General features: G+C 38.2%; 1 protein-coding gene across 1 annotated transcript in view; it reads left to right on the top strand.

Moving 5' to 3' along the window:
* The window catches only part of SPATA16 (spermatogenesis associated 16), a gene marked incomplete at both ends in the record, with an annotated part of 238626 nt that extends 227604 nt beyond the window's left edge, over window positions 1-11022 (top strand). The window contains one exon of the mRNA XM_080696395.1: window positions 10900-11022. Within this exon, the coding sequence (XP_080552521.1) occupies window positions 10900-11022 (123 nt within the window). The remainder of the gene's footprint in view (window positions 1-10899) is intronic.
* Between the last annotated feature and the right edge of the window lie 7069 nt (window positions 11023-18091).

The following is an 18091-nucleotide window of genomic DNA, read 5'->3' on the forward strand; positions in this document are numbered from 1 at the left end:
GAGCAAGACGTTGATACACAGATCCAGGAAATTTATAGAACTCCCTTTAGACAGGATCAGAGAAGAGGATTCCCACGCCACATAATTGTCAAAATGACCACTGTGGAAGCCAAGCAGAGAATCTTAAAGGCAACAAAAACAAAGGGCCAAGTGACATTCAGAGGCAAACCAATTAGAATCACTCCAGACTTCCCAAACCAAGTCATGAGAGCCAGAAGGGCTTGGAGTAACATATTCCAAACTCTGAAAGAAAATAACTTCCAGACAAAAATTTTCTACCCAGCAAAACTTTCTATCAAATTAGATGGAAAAATAAGAAGCTTCCATGATAAACAGAAACTGAAGGAATTTATGTCTTCAAAACCAGTGCTAGAGAAAATACTCAAAGACATTAACTACAAAGAAGAAATAGGTAACACACACCAGAACCAGAGAAACAAGAGTTTCCATCCAACAGACAACTAAGATTGGTTATCTGTGGAGATTCATTATTTATGTTAGTCTTTTACCTATCTCTAAATTGTATTGTTTGCCTTTATTGTTGTTCATTTTTAGGATTTCTAGTTGGAATATTAATATACCTTCAGATACAGCAATTGGAAATATTTTATCCCATTCTATTAGTAACTTTTAACTCTGTTTACATTGTCTTTGGATATACAATACTTTTTTATTTTTTAGGGAGTTTGTATACTCTTCTGTTGCCTGTGCCATTGAAATCATATCCAAGAAATCACTGCCAATTTCAATGTTGTGAGGCTTTATGACCCAGATTTTCTTCTAAAAGTTTATAGTCTTAAGACTTATATTTAGGTCTTTTATCTATTTTGAGTTAATACTTGTATATGCGATTAGGTAAGGGTCCAATTTTATTATTTTCCATGTAATTATTATTTTTCAACAATATTTAGTTAAAAGATTATTATTTCTACCACCAAATGTTCGTGGAAACCTTGTCAAAAATAACTTGACAATATAGGGAAGAATTTAGCTCTAGGCTTGTATTTAACTCCAATGGTTTATATATCTGCCTTTAGAACAGTACTACACTGTTTCAATTATTATAGCTTTATATGGTTTGAAATCAGAAAATATATATCTTCTAGCTTTGTTCTTTTTCAAGATCATTTTGGGTATCTAGAATCCATATTCCATATTAGGATAGATTTTTTTCTGAAAAATAAATATATAAATATATGATAGTTTCACCTAAAAAAATAGAAAAAAATATTCTCTGGTAAGAAAGAAAGCAAAAAGAAATATTGAAATGTTATCTTTAAGTCATCAAAAGCTTGTTTTAGACAAATAAACTGTTATGTGAGATTATCATTTTTAATTTTGGATAAATTGCTATAATATTAGATGTCAACCACTAAGCCAAGCATGGGAAGGAGGGGTGGGGAGGGAATGGGGTGGGGACTGGGTGGGGGCTGACTGGGCGATGTGTGCATGTATGTCTACAAAAGTTTGTATCCCACTATGATGTATGAATACAGTGCACCAATAAAATAAATAAAATAAATAAATAAATAAATAAATAAATAAATAAATATAGGATATCACTACAGATACTGTGGGTATTAAAATAATAAGGGAATGCTCCAAATAAACATACATATGTGTATTTACAACATATTTAAGTATCAATTTTGCATAAAGTACCAGAATTTAGCCAACATAAAATAACCTTAATAACTCTCTATTTATCAATTTCCAAAAAGGAAATCTTCAAGCCTAGCTAGTTTCACTAGATAATTCTTCGATATACCTAAAGAAAAGTTAACACTATGTCTACATAATCTATTTTAGAGAATAAAAAAGGAAACACATCCCAATTTATATTATAAAGCTGGTATTATTCTGATATGAAACCAGAAAAAATACAATATCAAAAAAGATAAACATGCCTTGAGAATATAATTTAAGGAATGCAAATTTCCTTAAATTATTAGCAAACAAATTTGGTAGCATAAAGAAAAATTATGTACCATAACCAAATTGGGTTTATTCCACAGATGGAAGGATGTTTGAGTATTTGAAAATCAATGTATTCTACCATATTAAACAGGCCACAAAAGAAAAGTCACACAAGCATATCAACTGATGTAGAAAAAAACATTTGAAAAGATCCAACACTTCTTCATGATAAAAATGCTCAGAAGATCAGAAATAAAGGGAAACCTCCTTAAATTGTTAAAGAGCAGCTACAAAATTACTATAGGCAACATTACACTTAATAGTGGAAGAATAATAGTTACCCTCAAAGATCAGGATCAGAACAAGGGTGTCAGTTCTCACCACGGTTATTCAACATGGTGCTAGAAATTCAAGCCGCTGCAGTAAGACAGTAAAATAAGAATAAGAATCATAATGGAAATGGGGAATATAGAACAGAAAGCAAGGGGGGAAACTGCCCGTATTTGCAGATGGCATGATTATCTACTTAGAAAATCTCACAAATGTACAAAAAACTCAGTGTGTTGAGCAATGTTGCAAGATACGAAATAAATGTTCAAAATTCAATTATATTTCTATATACTAGCAGTGATCACAGACACTGGAATTCCAGACATAACACCATTTGTAATAACCCAAAAATAATTTTGTATGAATCCAACAAAGAACATGCAGGACTTGTAGGCCAAAAACTGCGACAGAATGGTGAATGGAATGAAAGCTCTAAACCAAGGGGAGAGGTCCCGTGTTCATGGCTTAGAAGACCTGATGTGGTACACACGTCAGACTCTCAAAACTGAAACACAAGCTTAAAATAATATCTAATAAAATTCTAGCAAAAAATGTCATAGGAACAGACAAAATTGTTCTAAGATCTATACAGAAATGCAAAAGAAACACACCAGCTAAAAATACTTAGGGAAGGAATGAAGTGGGAGGAATCAGTCTACCCAATTTAAAGGCTTTTTATATAGCCACGGTAATCAAAACTTTGTGGTATTGGTGGAGAGATAGAAACAGCTCAATGGAACAGAACAGAGAACCCAGAAATAAACTCACATAAATATGTTCAACTGGTTTTTTTATAAAGGTGCAAAACCAATTCAATGGAGGAAAAATAGCTTTTCAACAAATGGTGCTGGAGCATATGGACAGAAGTAAGGAAAAAAGCCAAAAGAACCATAATAAAACTGGCAAAAATTAATTCAAAATAGACCACAGTCTTAAATGTAAAACTATAAAACTTTTGAAAAAAAATTTGAGGAAACCTTTGGGGTCTTATCCTATTCAAATAGTTCTTAGACTTGAAAGCAAATGCACAATCCATTAAAGTCTAAATGGCAAGTGAGATTTTACCAAAATTAAAATCTTTTTCTCCCTGAAAGAATTTATTTCTTTCAGTGTGTGTGTGTGTGTGTGTGTGTGTGTGTGTGTGTGTGTGGTACTGGGGATGGAACCCAGGGACATTCTACCTCTAAGCTATACCCCCAGCCCTAATTTTTATGCTTTACTTTCAAACAGGATCTCACTAAGTTGCTGAAGCTGGCTGCAAACAGTGATCCTCCTGTCTCAGCCTCCCAAATGCTGGGATTACAAGCATGCGCCACCATACCCGGCTCCGAGATACTTTATTTAAAAGGATAAAAAAGCTGGCATGGTGGTGCATGCTTGTAATCCCTGCACTTGGGAGGCTGAGACAGGAGGATCACACAGGTTCAAAGCCAGCCTCGCTGGCTTAAGAGACCCTGTTTCTAAATAAAAATATAAAATAGGTCTGGGAGTGTAGCCCTCAGGTAGAAGGGTTTCCAGGAACCCCAGTACCACAATAAATAAATAAATAAATAAATAAATAAATAAATAAATACCTCAGGTGAAATAAAATATTTGAAAACCACATATATGACAGAAGACTGATATGTAAAAAGTATTTTTTTAAAACTTTCAAAATTCAACAGTAAAAAAAGTCAATCCAACTTGAAAACGGGTAAAAATATAAACAGGCCTTTCACCCAAATGAATGGTGAGTAAGCAATTAAAAGATGTTCAACATAATTAGTCACTGGAGAAATGCAAATTAAAAACACAATGAGATGTCACTACTTATTTATCAAAATGGCTAAAATTAAAAAACAGTGGAAACACTAAGTGCTAGTGAGGATGTAGAGAAACTAGATCACTCATTCATTGCTAATGGGAATGAAAAATGATACAACACTACAGGAAATATGGCAGTTTCTTTAGGGAAAAAAAGTATACAACTATCATATGGCCTAGGAGTTATACTCCTAGGCAAATTATCCAAGAGAGACAGACAGACAGATGGACAGACATGGAGGCTCACACAAAACCTTGAACCTAATGTTAGTACAAACTGGACATAATCTAGATATCCTTCAAGAGGCAAATACTTAAAACAACTGTGGTATATCCAGACCATGTACTACTACTTAGTACTAAAAAGAAACAAATTATTGATACACTATCCTGAATATAAACCTCCAGAAAAGTAAAAAGTTATATACTATCTGAGTCCATCTATATAACCTTCTTACAATGACAAAGTTGTAGAAATGAAGAACTTGCTTGTGGTCACAAGGGGTTAAGGAAGACATAGGCCAGGAAAAGTGAAGTGGCTTCAGAAAGGCAATACGGGCTTGGCATGGTGGTGCACAGTTATAATCCCTACTACTCTGGAAGCTGAGATAGGAGGATCAAGACAACACAGCAAGATTCTGTCTCAAAATAAAATTTTAACAGGCTGGGAATGTAGGTCAGTGGTAGAGTGCTTGCCTAGGATGTAAGAGGCCGTGAGTCCATTCCACAACACCACACACAAAAATTAAAGGCAACATTAAAACGATTTATGAAAATGTTACTCTTCTGCGATTTGACAGTATGAACACCAATATCCTGGCTTTGGTATATCCTTCTATCGTTTTTTGAGATATTACCATTGAAGAGAAATGGGTAAAAAGTACACAGGTTCTTCCTGTATTGCTTCTTAGTGTTACACTTAATAAAATGCATTCAAACCTTCAAATAAATTATACTACTAAATGTTCAAAACTGATTTTGTTTTTTAAATTATATAGTCAGGCATGGTAGCACACACTTGCAATCCCAGCACTTGGGAGGCTGATACAGAAAGATCACAGGTTTAAGATCAGCCTCAACAATTTATTGGGACTCTCAGCTACGTAGCAAGACCTTGATTCAAAACAAAAAATTTAAAAAGCTAGGCATGTAGTTCAGAGATAGAATGCCTTGGGTTCAATTCCCATTACCAAAAGGAAAAAAAAATCACATTATACATGTTGTGTCAGCCTGTTCAGGCTACTATAACAGAACGCCATAAACAACATTCGGCCTAATAAACAACAAAACTGATTTCTCACAGTTCTGGAAGCGGAGACAAGGCACTGGCAACCCCAGTGTTCATTAAAGTCCAGTTCTTTTCTTGCTGTGTCTTCAAGTGATCATTTTTAATCAAGAATTGTTTATACAGGGCTGGAGATGTAGCTCAGCTCTAGAGCACTTGCCTAGCATAGGCAAGGCCCTGGGTTTGGAGCCCAGTACTACAAAAGAGAGAGAGAGAGAAGAAAAGAGAGAGTTTGGCATGGAGATTCATGTTTTATGACATCTCAGAAGTAGGTACATCAGAGTTTCATGTTGTACTGCTATGACTAAGATCCTGAGAAATATACCAAATCCACTAAATGATAAAAGATAAATATAAGAGCTTGTCTACCTGCATGACCACTAAGCAAACTTGAAAGAAGCTGCTATAACAGAGCAGAAGCAACTATGTTTCAGAAACTACATTAATTTTAGCAATTAATTTCAAGCCTGTCTGAAAACAATTGTAATTCTTATTAGAATAAAAATTCAAACCATTATGGATGATAAATATTTAAAAGCATTTGGTCTAAAAATATAATTGGAACAGAGCAAAGAATCTCATGTTTTTAGATGCACTGTCGTGGAGGGAAACGTCTGTTCTGCAGAGGGGATTTGCTTTTAAACTTCTAATCGCTGAAAACACATCCTCATTCTGTAGCTGCACTGTAGTCAATGGACCTAATATTTATTCCTGAAGAGTTTATTTCCTTGACCTTCTCTCCTCTAAAAATAAAGATTTCCAAGCTTTTTTTTTTTTTTTTAAGAATCCTTTGAGCCTTTGCTTCCTGAGACGAGCATTCGTGGGAAGACCCAGGCAAGCCTGATCCTCTCTTAACCCAGACCAGGTGAAAGTTCTCTGAAGCCCCCGATTCAAGCTTGCCAGCGCCTTCCTTCCAGTGTAACTCACCCACTGGTTTGACTTCTCGCTGCTGTCACTGGCAAAAGCCACAGTGGTGCCCAAGGTACACACCAAGCCTGTGTACTGTGCCTGGGACACCACCCAGTAGGGAGCTTCTGACAGTGGAACAGGGAATTTTGTAAAGCATCGAAGTCATGTTTGAGGAGAAAGTCAGACTCCCACGAGCTCCCTTTCACTTCCTGGTTTCACAATTATAACCTTTGCTAGGGCTGCATAGCTAAGTACCACAAACTGAGCATGTAATGACAGAAACATATTGTTTCCCAATCCTGGAGACTAGGAGTGTGAAATCCAAGCATCCATAAGGCTGTTCCTTCTGAGAGCTGTGAGAAGGTCCTTTTCCATGCTCTTGCCTAGTCCTGGGTAGGATGCTGCCTGAGCATCACCTGGGCCTTCTGTGCTCACGCCTTCCCGTGTGAGTGTCTGTCTCCAAATTTCCCCCTTTTACAAGGATACCAGTCACTTTGAATTAGAGTGACCTCAATCTAACTTGATTACCTGAGTAAAGAAGGTATTTCTCTATATAACGGTATTCTGAGGTACTGTGAGGTTAAGATTTTAACATATAAGCCAGGCATGACTGTGCAAACCTGTAATCCCAATATTTGGGAGGCTCAGACAGGAAAATTTCGGGTTCAAGGCTGGTCTTAGCGATTTGTTGAGACCTTCAGCAACTTAGTGAAACCTGTTTCAAAATAAAAATAAAGATTGTAACATGTACATTTAGAGGATGACACAATCCATATTAATTTATATTCAAACCCATACTGCCAGTAGTATTTGCATATAAATTATGGGGAACTGAGAAAGTAGTTGATGGCAATTTCCTCGGTCTTTAATGCGAATCATAACTAGTAGCCATAGGATAGAAGAGAACCTGCCCTCCTGCTGAGAACATCAGCTCCTCTCTGTCCTCAGACATCTCAAAATTCTCTGCAAGCCTCGTGGGCCTGCGGGCCACAGCACTGGAATGCAGGCACATGAGGAAATGCTACCTGCCCATTTTACAAATGGGAAAATTAGACTCTGAATGACCAAGCAGCCTATCTGATCCAGTTAAGCAAAGAGATGATGTACTGAAAAGAGTCTGCAAAAGCCTCTGCTCTGAGACCCAGCTCATTTCCTTCCTTACATATTTCTTTGTGTTTTATTTTCCCAAGGGCTTTATAGAAATTTCTATCACTTGCAATCTGCTCTTCTTAGTTATATAAATCTATTTTCTCTTCAACCAGCATTTTTTTTCCTTGACTTAAAAAAGGAAAATAAAAAACCAGCTTTAGTAAAAACATGCTGCAGCTCTTATCCACTTTAGTAAGTACAGAAGCTGAAATTGACTTGCTTGACTGCAGAGTGTGCCTTTTGTCTAATGGTGTAATACAGGGAAATAACCTCTAATTTGACACTGTGAATGCCCATCTTCAGGACTGGACTGCTTAGATGTGATGTGAATATAAGTCATGGAATTGTATGAGTGTGTGGGTCCTTGCAAATGACCCAGGCCAGCCCTCTCTTAATACCAAATGTTTGTGAAAACTGAAGGTCAGAACGGTCAAGTGACTTCCCAGAGTCACAGAGCAAGGTTGTATTCAGCCAAGAGCCAAACTGAGAGCTCCTGCTGTGTCCGCCCCACCTACCCCTGCCTGATACAGTGTGTCATCCATATGTTGCCTTGGTAATCTCAAAATCAAAATCAAACAATAGTGATGGAATGGTGGGGTAGAAAAGTGGTGCCTGTTTATCAGTGGAAAGGCTTTCTGACCTGCCCCACACCAAGCATCACCTCAAGAATGGAAAACATTGTTTTCTGAATCAGTTCAAATCTGTTTTCAAAGAGTAGGATTACTGAGGGTCTATCATCTCCTATATTCTTGGAATAATGGACAACATGGGCCTAGTTCCTGCCATATGGAGCTTAATTCCAAGTGAGAAGACAGGTATTATATAAATAAAGAAGACAGGTGCAGTGGCTCATACCTGCAATTCCAGTATCTGGGAAGCTAGCATGAGGTAACCTAGTGAGACCCTGTAAAATAAAAAGAGCTAGGGGGTGCAGCTCAGAGTTATAATGTCCCTGGATTCAACCCCCATTGCCACAAAAAAAATCATTATAAGCAACTAAGTAAAGAATTACAATCTGCAGAGATGAATGAACTGCTGTGGGAAAGTGTTGCTAAGACAACCAACCTGGCATGGGGTCCATAGGAAGACTTCCCCAAGGTGTTGAGGTTGAACCTGAAATCCAGGGGATGTGTAAGGAATCTGGCAGATGTGTTCCATTAGAGGCACTGCATTAGGACGATCCAGAGTGCTTAGATAGCCGAAGGATGTACCACCCGGAACAGAACTGCAGCAAGTGACACTGGTTCACCCAGAACTGTACAGGCCATGCTAACATTTAGGAGTCATAAAGTGGGAAGATGTAGCCCAATCTGTATTTTGAAGTGACCTTTCCAGTGTCATTATGAGATGGGTCAAATGGACAGTCGATAGATAGGCCAGGTGGAAAATGAACCATCAACCAGATGTGACATGCACATACTGTGCTCGGACCTCCTGGCTTAATCCAGTCATACTCTCATTCCAATGACACATGGTTTGTTTCTTCTTTGTTTTTAATGAAAGGCAGTGAGTCAACACTATTCTCAATAAAAAAAACAATAGTTATTCTATGTTTATAATTATTTTTCTATTTCACTGAAGAAACTTTTGCTATTATTTCATTAAAATTATAATTTTATATAGTATTCGGACTAATTTTCAGACACATTATTTTAAAAAGCTTTGATTTAAATGAAATGTTTTCTATGCAAATGACCCAAGTCATTGACTCAATCATTGAAATAACATAAAATGTTATGTCTGTATTGGTTGTACCCTATGTTAATTTTTTTACCTATTAGTTTGGTGAAAATTGGATAGTATAAATGTATGGAATACATAGAATAATGCATTGACTTTGTGACAGGATCCAAAAATATTCTGTCAAATTATTTTGATGATTCTGGCATTGACAAGGTAATATAAATGACATGACTTCAGAGTAATTTACCTGGTGTCATTTTTTAAAGGCTTTCAAAAAGAATTGGTTTTACAGAAATAAGTTATCTTAAGAAGCCCAACGGGCAGTTTATACAACCTGGTGTGATTTAAGACCTACACATAGCATATGGATGAGTACTACCACTTTTTATTCTCTATATTATAATCTGAATTAACTTTTTTGGATATTACTCTGAATGACAAATCAAACTAAAGTAGAACTGACAATTGGAAAATTGGAGTTTTAAGTGCTTTTATCTTGTTGATGATACCTTGAACAGTACATGCTCTAGCTTTGAGCTAACTTTATGACAATGGACATTTAGTGATGCTAGACTAATATGTAGGTCTCAGGAGTGAAGGTCAAGTATGAATTCTTGTCTGCTGACTTTCAAGAGAGTCCAATTCAGAACATACATAAACTTTCATACTATTATTCTTTAAGACAAATAGTTTAATACATTCATCCAACTACCATTGAATTATAATCTTTTTTGGAGAAGAGCCAATAGTTAGTTTTTGTTTAAAAAAACAAAAACTATTATTTGTCATAATTTTACCTTATACCTTGAGGTGTGGCATTATTTTTAATGCATTTTTCCATTTTTTTGTGTGTGTGTGTGTGTGTGTGTGTGTTAATTACTGGGGATGTAACCCAGGAGCATTCTACCTCTAAGCTATACTCCAAGTCCTATTTTATTTTTTAATTTTAAAACAGAGTCTCGCTAAATTGCTGAGGCTGGCTGAAAACCTACAATCCTCCTGCCTCAGCCTCCCAAGCCCTGAGATTATAAGCATGTGCCACCATATGTGACTCCAATTTTCTTTTTGATTTAAAAGTTCTTGCCAAGACAATGCAGAATATTTTTCTCCCATGTTGGCTGAGGCCATACAAATGCTAGAATGAAATTTCTGGCTTTGAAGAAAATGAATTTGTTTCTCTCGTTTCTTATTTTTGATAAAAGCAATAGAAAATGTTTTGCCATGAATTAGCATTAAATATCTGGTTTCACTGCCTGTTAGAAAGAATTAGTGGCCAAATGAGGGAGAAACTATAGATGAGCAAATAAGGTGACCTAACTGAGGAGGGTGGGAGGAGGAGGAGGGAAATTCCCTAATGTACATGATTTACATTCACAAACATATCAAAGTCAATCACTAAACTAAACATTAGAAGGAGGGAGAGGGAGGAAATGGGGTGGGATTGCATAAGGGCTAATTGAGTGATGTGTGTAGGTATGCCTCTACCATCTTGTACTTCATAAAAAGTATGACTAAAATGCACCAATAAAAAATTTAAAAATAATTATAAAAGAGTTGGTGGTGATAATCCCATTTCCATTCTCAGTATGTAGGACTGAATGATAAAGCAAACTCCCGTGTCTGCTCCATATTTCAGCTTCCTGACACAGGTAACCCTGAGATGCAAACAGAAGGAGGGCCTTGTGTTTAACTATTCACGCCTCTGCCAGTTCCTGCTTGGACCTGCACATGTCACTTAATTTTAAGCACCCCATCATTTCAGAAGTATATAAAACCCTAGAATAAAAACAACAAATTTCATTGCATCTGTTTATTTCTTCTAGGTTGGACGAATTGAAGATTTCCTATACCAGCTAGAAGACAGTTTCTTAAAAACTAAAAAACTAAGAACTGCTCGAAGGCAGAAAACAAAAATGAAGCGACTTCAAACCCTGCAGCAAAGCTAGTCACTAGGAGCAGACTCACCACCAGCTGACCAGGGAGAGGCAAGGACACATCCCGCCAGACCATAACAGCGGAGGAACAGGCCAGTCACCAAAGGAGCAAGGCCTCACCTCCCTCAGCTCATCTCTAGCAAAGACCTTGTACACTTCATTAATCTCAACAGGCAGCAATAAATGTTCTTGAAAAATTTGGCCTGATTCTTTCAAAATTTGTTAAATTTGTTAAATAGCTTATAAAGTAACCATCACGGTCTCTTTCACGTGTTTTGTTCTTTCAAAGTACACCAGGTCTTCCCAAGAAGTACACATCACTATTTATGTGTGCTTACTAAGAGTTCTTCCATGCATGTACAGATATGAAAGAACAACATAAATGCAAATTTAAAATTAGAAAACTGATGCCGGACGTGGGTGGCGCACGCTTGTAATCCCATGCTTGGGAGGCGGAGACAGGAGAATCGCTCAGGTTCGAAGCCAACACCTGGCTAGAGAGACCCTATTTCCAAATAAAAATATAAAATAGATCTGGGAGTATAGCCCAGGGGTAGAAGGGCTTCCAGGAGCCTCAGTACCACCAAAAATAAAAATAGAAAACTGATAATGTACCCATGTGTGGTGGTGCACCCTTTCAATCCCAGTACTTGGGAGGCTAAGACAGGAGGATCCTGGGTTCTCGACCATTCTCAGCAACTTAGCAAGGCCCTCTGCAACTTAATGAGTTCATTGGATCCTCTAGATAAAGAATCATATCATCTGCAAATAAGGATAGTTTTAGCTCCTCTCTTCCTATTTGAATTCCTTTGATTTCCTTCTCTTGTCTTATTGCTGTGGCAAGAGTCTCAAGGACTATATTGAAAAGGAGAGGTGATAATGGACATCCTTGTCTTGTGCCTGATTTTAAAGGGAATTCCTGCAGTTTTTCTCCATTCAATATAATGTTGGCTTTGGGTTTGTTGTATATAGCCTTAATGATGTTGAAATATGTTCCTTCTATTCTAATTTTCTGCAGTGTTTTTAACATAAATGGGTTTTGGATTTTGTCGGATCCTTTTTCAGCATCTATTGAAATGATCATGTGGTTTTTGTTCTTAGTTCTATTTATGTGGTGAATAACATGTATTGATTTGCATATGTTGAACCAGCCTTGCTTTTCTGGCATGAAACCAACTTGGTCATGGTGTATAATTTTCTTGATTTGGTTTTGAATGCGTATAGCTAGTATTTTGTTTAGAATTTTTGTGTCTATGTTCATTAAGGATATTGGTCTGTAATTTTCCTTTCCTGAAGTATCTTTATTTGATTTGGGGATTAATGTGATACTGGCCTCATAGAAGGAATTTGGGAAAGTTCCATCTCTTTCAATTTCCCTGGAACAAGTTCTGAAGTATTGGTATTTGTTGTTCACTGAAGGTTTTGTCAAATTCAGCTGGAGACCCATCTGGGCCTGGGCTTTTCTTTGGTGGAAGAATTTTTATTGCCATTTCTATTTCTTTCATTGCTATTGGTTGGTTAGGCTTGCTATGTCCTCTTGGTTGAGTTTAGGAAGATTAATTGTGCTTAGAAATCTATCAATTTTTTCCATGTTTTCAAGTCTATTGGAGTATACATTTTTAAAGTAGTTTCTGATAATCTTTGAATTTCTTCACTATCTGTGGTTATATCTCCTTTTTCATTTCTAATTTTGATAATTTGAGTTGATTCTCTTTTTCTTTTGGTTAGGTTGGCCAGGGGTTTATCAATTCTACTAATCTTTTCAAAGAACCAGCTTTTTGTTTTATTCACTCTTTGAATTGCTTTTGTTCTCTATTTCATTTATTTCTGCTCTAATTTTAAAAATTTCTTGCCTTCTGCTGGCTTTGGGAATAGACTGTTGCAGTCTTTCTATGTCCTTGAGTTGTGTCATTAGGTTCTTTACTTGGTGATTCCTTGTCCTTCTTATGCGGGCACTCAATGCAATAAACTTTCATCTTAATACTGCCTTCATATTGTCCCATGGATTTTGGTAGGTTGTGTCTCTGTTTTCATTTGTTTCCATAAATTTCTTTATTTCTTCCCTAATTTCCACTCTTACCCATTCATTATTCAATAGTGTATCATTCAATCTCAATGTATTTGAGTAATTTCTTTTGAGTTTCCTGTTGGTGATTTCTACTTTTATTCCATTATGGTCTGAAAAGATCTAAGGAATTATATTACATTTTTTGAATTTGCAGGTGCTTTCTTTGTGACCCAGGATGTGGTCTATTTTGGAGAAGGTTCCATGGGCTGCTGAGAAGAATGTGTATTTTGTAGTTCCTGACTGAAATATTCTGTAAATGTCTATTAGGTCCATTTGGTTTATGGATTTCTTTTCTTTTCTTTTTTCTTTCTTTCTTTTTTTTTTTTTTTGGTGGTACTGGGGTTCCTGGAAGCCCTTCTACCTCCAGGCTACACTCCCAGACCTACTTTTACATTTTTATTTGGAAACCAGGTCTCCTAAGCCAGCGCGCATGCAGCTGGCTTAAAACCTGCATGATCCTCCTGTCTCTGCCTCCCAAGCACGGGGATTTCAAGCGTACACCACCACGCCCACCTTGGTTTATGGTTTTCTTTAGTTCTGAGGAGTCTTTACTCATCTTTTGCCTTGAAGATCGATCCAGTGGTGTGAGCAGCATATTAAAGTCTCCCAGAATTATTGTATTTGGGTCTATTTGAGATCTGATGTCTTCTTAGAAGAGTTTGTTGTACAAATGTGGTTGCACCCATGTTTGGGGCATAAATATTTACTATCATTATATCTTCTTGGTGCATTGTTCCATTTAATAAAAGGAAGTGCCCTGATTGGTCTCTTTTGATGTGTTTTAGTTTAAAGTCTGTTTTGTTGGATATCAGGGTTGCTGCCCCTGCTCTTTTTTGGTCTCCAATAGCATGGTATATCTTTTTCCATCATTTCACTTTCAGTCTGTGAATGTCTTTGGCTATAAGATGGGTTTCTTGCAGACAGCATATATTTGGATTATGTGTTTTAATCCACATTGCCAGTCTATGTCTTTTGATTGGTGAGTTAAGTCCTTTGACGTTAAGAGATATTATTGAAATATGATTTTTGTTTTCTGCCATTTTATGTTCAGTCTACTATTGGATGGTTTTGTTTTTCTTCTTTACTTAAATGGCCCACTTATTAACTTCCTCTCTTCTCTGGTTCTGAAGTCTGCTTCTTTTTTCTTCTTTATGGTTTATTTCTTTAAGAATTTTCTCTAGTGTTGGCTTTGAATTCATGAATTTTTTAAGAGTCTGTTTATCCTGAAAGACTTTGGCTTCACCATTGATTTTGAATAGTAGTTTTGCTGGCTAGACTGGTTTTGGTTGGAAGTTATTGTCTTCCAGGGTCTGAATCACATCGTGCCAGTCTCTCCTAGCATTCCTGACCTGAGTTGTATAGTTTGGGGTGATTCTTATTGTTTTGCCTCTATATGTCACCCATCCTTTTGTTCTCACTGTTTTTAAGATTCCTTCCTTGGCCTCTATATTGGTCATTTGGGCTATTATGTGGCGTGGGGAGGTCCTTCTTTGGTCCAGTCTCAATGGTGTTCTGTATGCCTCCTGGACATGAAGATCCAAGTCTCTTTCCATGTTTGGAAAATTCTCTGAAATTATTTCTTTGAAGAGATTACGGATGCCCTTGGTCTGTATCTCTATCCCTTCTTCAATGCCTATTATCCATAAGACACTTCATATTATCCCATATATGCTGGATGTTTAGGTTTTGTTGCTGTAAAGATTTCTGTATATTACTGACTGTGTTTTTGGTTTGAGATGTACTGTCTTCTAACATTGATATTCTGTTTTCCATTTCATCTAATCTTCCAGAATTTCTTTCTATTGCTGTCTTCATTTCACTTATTGCCTCTTTCATTTCGTTCCAGACCTCTTTCTGATTCTTTCTTAGTGTTTCCAACTCATCTTTCATCTCCTCTAGACTTGTTTTAAATCCTTTCATCATATTGTAAATCAAGATTCGGAACTCCCCTTCTTGCATTTCTTGTAGGTCAGTATTCGTGACTTCTGTCATTTCTCCACTATTCCTGGTTCTCATATTTTCAACCTCCTGAGGCCTGTTCTTCTGTTGTCTTCCCATTGATTGTGGGTATTGTGTATAGTCCAGTCTTAGTAGAATGGATTTAGAAGACTTAAAAGGTAAACAGTACTTTTTCTTTTTTTTTTTTTTTTTTTTTTTTTTTTTTTTGGTGGTACTGGGGTTCCTGGAAGCCCTTCTTCCTCCGGGCTACACTCCCAGACCTATTTTATATTTTTGAAACAGGGTCTCTTACGCCAGCGCGGCTGGCTTCGAACCTGCGCGATCCTCCTGTCTCCGCCTCCCAAGCGCGGGGATTACAAGCGTGCGCCACCACGCCCGGCTAAACAGTACTTTTTCAAGTGGTGAGGGTTAGGTGATGGTGGACTAGCAGGGGTCAGAAGTCAGGAACCATGAACATCAAAATTTTGTTTCTCTGCTTCACAAAATGACAATAAACAGTAGCCAATGCCAACAGTTGTTGAGTGCGCCATCGTGGACTCGGTGAACTCACTGCTGCCACCGAAGGCAATATGGCGCTGCTGCCACACCCTCGGCCGTGAGGCTGGCATACTTCTTTTCTGGTTTTGAGCTCCACTCTGAGTCCCTGGAGTGTGTGCTGAGCCCGGCCCCTGGGAGCTTTAGATGTTCCTTGCGCCGAGAAAACTGTTGAATTACACCCAGCTGTTCCGCAGCTGCTCACCTCAGCTCGTTGTCCACCCCTCCTTTCTGGATCCTGGTGGCTGGTTTAGTGCGCTGGTCTGGAACTGTCCGGTAAATTCTCTGCTGCCAGCGGCAGTATGTTGCTCCTGCCAAGTCCAGGCTTTGATGCCAGCATATCTCCTCTCCAGTTCTGAGTTCTATTCTGAGTCCCCCTCCTCTTTGGAGCCCAGCACTGCGAGGGAAGATGGCACCAGCGGAGTGGCTCCACCACCGCTGGAATGCAGGCTGGTTTCCTCTATGGTGTCTGGCCATTCTTCTAACCTTCCTTCTCTCTGTCCCTTGTACTTACAGTTTTTATTTCTCTGCTCTTGGTGTTTTCTGACTATGAAAAGTGCTGATTTTGTAGTAATAAAGATTGACTGTTAGCGGGATTTGTAAACGTCACTTTACTCAGTCGCCATCTTCCCAGAAGTCCCTTCTCCTGACTTTTAAATGATGGTGTTCCAGTCAGACAAAGTGGTGTTTGCCTGTAATCCCAATATTTAGGAGGCTGATAGGGAGAATTACAGTTTAGAGGCCAACCTCAGCCATTTGGCAAGACCCTGTTTCAAAATATTTTAAAAAATATAAAATAAAGAGGGGAGTATATCTTGGAAGTAGAATGGCCCTAGATTTACTCTCCAGTACAAAATAATAATAATATTCCCCAAGCTTTCATTTTTTTATTTTATCCAACTTTACAATTCCTTTATGGTACTAGAAACTGAATCCAGGAGCATCTCTACCACCAAGCAACATTTCTTTATTATTTTTTGAGACAAGCTGACCTCAAACTTGAGATCCTCCTGCTTCAATCTCCCAAGACACTGGAATTACAGGCCTGTGTTACTGCACCTGGATGATCTTTATAATTCCTACTTTTGCATAGCAAATTGACTTTCCCTCCCTGTTGGAATTTACCATGGAACCTCAGTCCTCCCAGAGATGGTGGTGTGCTGGACACAGTGGCACAGGCCTGTAATCTCAGCTACTTAGGAGGCTGAGAATCTTGAGCTAGAGGCCAGCCTCGGCCACATAGCAAGACCCCTGTCTGAATGAATGGATGGATAGATGAAGGAAGGAAATGCTCAGAGAACCCTGTCCTTGGTCAAAGCTAGGTTGGAGTGGAGCCCTGGCCTTCAGCAGGTAAAATTGTTATCCTTGTATTTTGGTGCCTTCGGGTCTCTTTTTGTCCTTGCCAGATGAGGGTCAGGGGCAAATAAAGGAAGCTAGGACACCTGCCTCACAGCCAGATACAGCTCTGTGCCTTCCCACCTTTCTCCCCTCCTTTGTCCTACTGATAATTAAAACTCAGTTCACCTCACGCGGTGGTGCATGCCTGTAATCCTGGCTCTTGGGAGGCTGAGACAGGAGGATCGCAGGTTTAAAGCCAATCTCAGCAATTTAGCAAGACCCTGTTTCAAAATAAAAAGGGCTAGGAATGTGGCTCAGAGGTAAAATGCTGCTGAGTTTAACCCCCAGTACCAAAAACAAAACCTCCTCAGTTCAGATCACCTGACACCATGTTCCAGCAGCCTCTTTGGAAAACCTTTGAATTGTTCATAGTTAACTCTGAGCACTTTTTCCAGGCCTGATCTCTTTGAATTTCTGAGCCTGCATTTGCTATCTGCCTTTTGGGAATGATATACCTGGATGTCCCATCAGCTTTAAGTGGAATAATTCTAAAATGACATTTATCTAACCTTCCCTGTCCATTTTCCCTGCCTATGTCTTCTATTTCTCATATCCCAATGAAAACCACCCAGTTTCAAACCATCGTTGAGCCCTTCTTGGTGCCTCCCCAGCCTGCCTTGCTGATGCCAGCCCCTCCTCAGTGAGCAGTAGCCAAGGCCAGTCCCCTGTATCCCCTGGGAGAGACCTTCATTTGCTCTCCAGTGGACAATTGCCAAATTCTTTTATTTATTTATTTATTTATTTATTTATTTATTTATTTATTTATTTTTTGGTGGTACTGGGCATGGAACACAGGGGCTTTCTACCTCGGGGCTATACTCCCAGACATATTTTTTATATTTTTTTTATTTGGAAACAGGGTCTCACTAAGTTGCTGAGAGCCTCACTAAGTAGTTGAGGCTGGCTTCGAACCTGTGTGATCCTCCTGTCTCAGCCTCCCAAGCATGGGGATTATAAGTGTGTGCCACCATGCCTGGCACCAAATTCTTTGAACAGGAAAAAGAACACACAAAATTTATGACATGCCTAAGGAATAGGAGTATTAGTTATACTCCACAAAATTCTTATAGCCCCTTTTGCCTCTGATTTCTTCTTTCATTAGTGGATTGTGTATTCCATGAC

The sequence above is a fragment of the Muscardinus avellanarius genome (assembly GCF_963383645.1).
Source record: "Muscardinus avellanarius genome assembly, chromosome: 5".
NCBI classification, from domain to species: Eukaryota; Metazoa; Chordata; class Mammalia; order Rodentia; family Gliridae; genus Muscardinus; species Muscardinus avellanarius.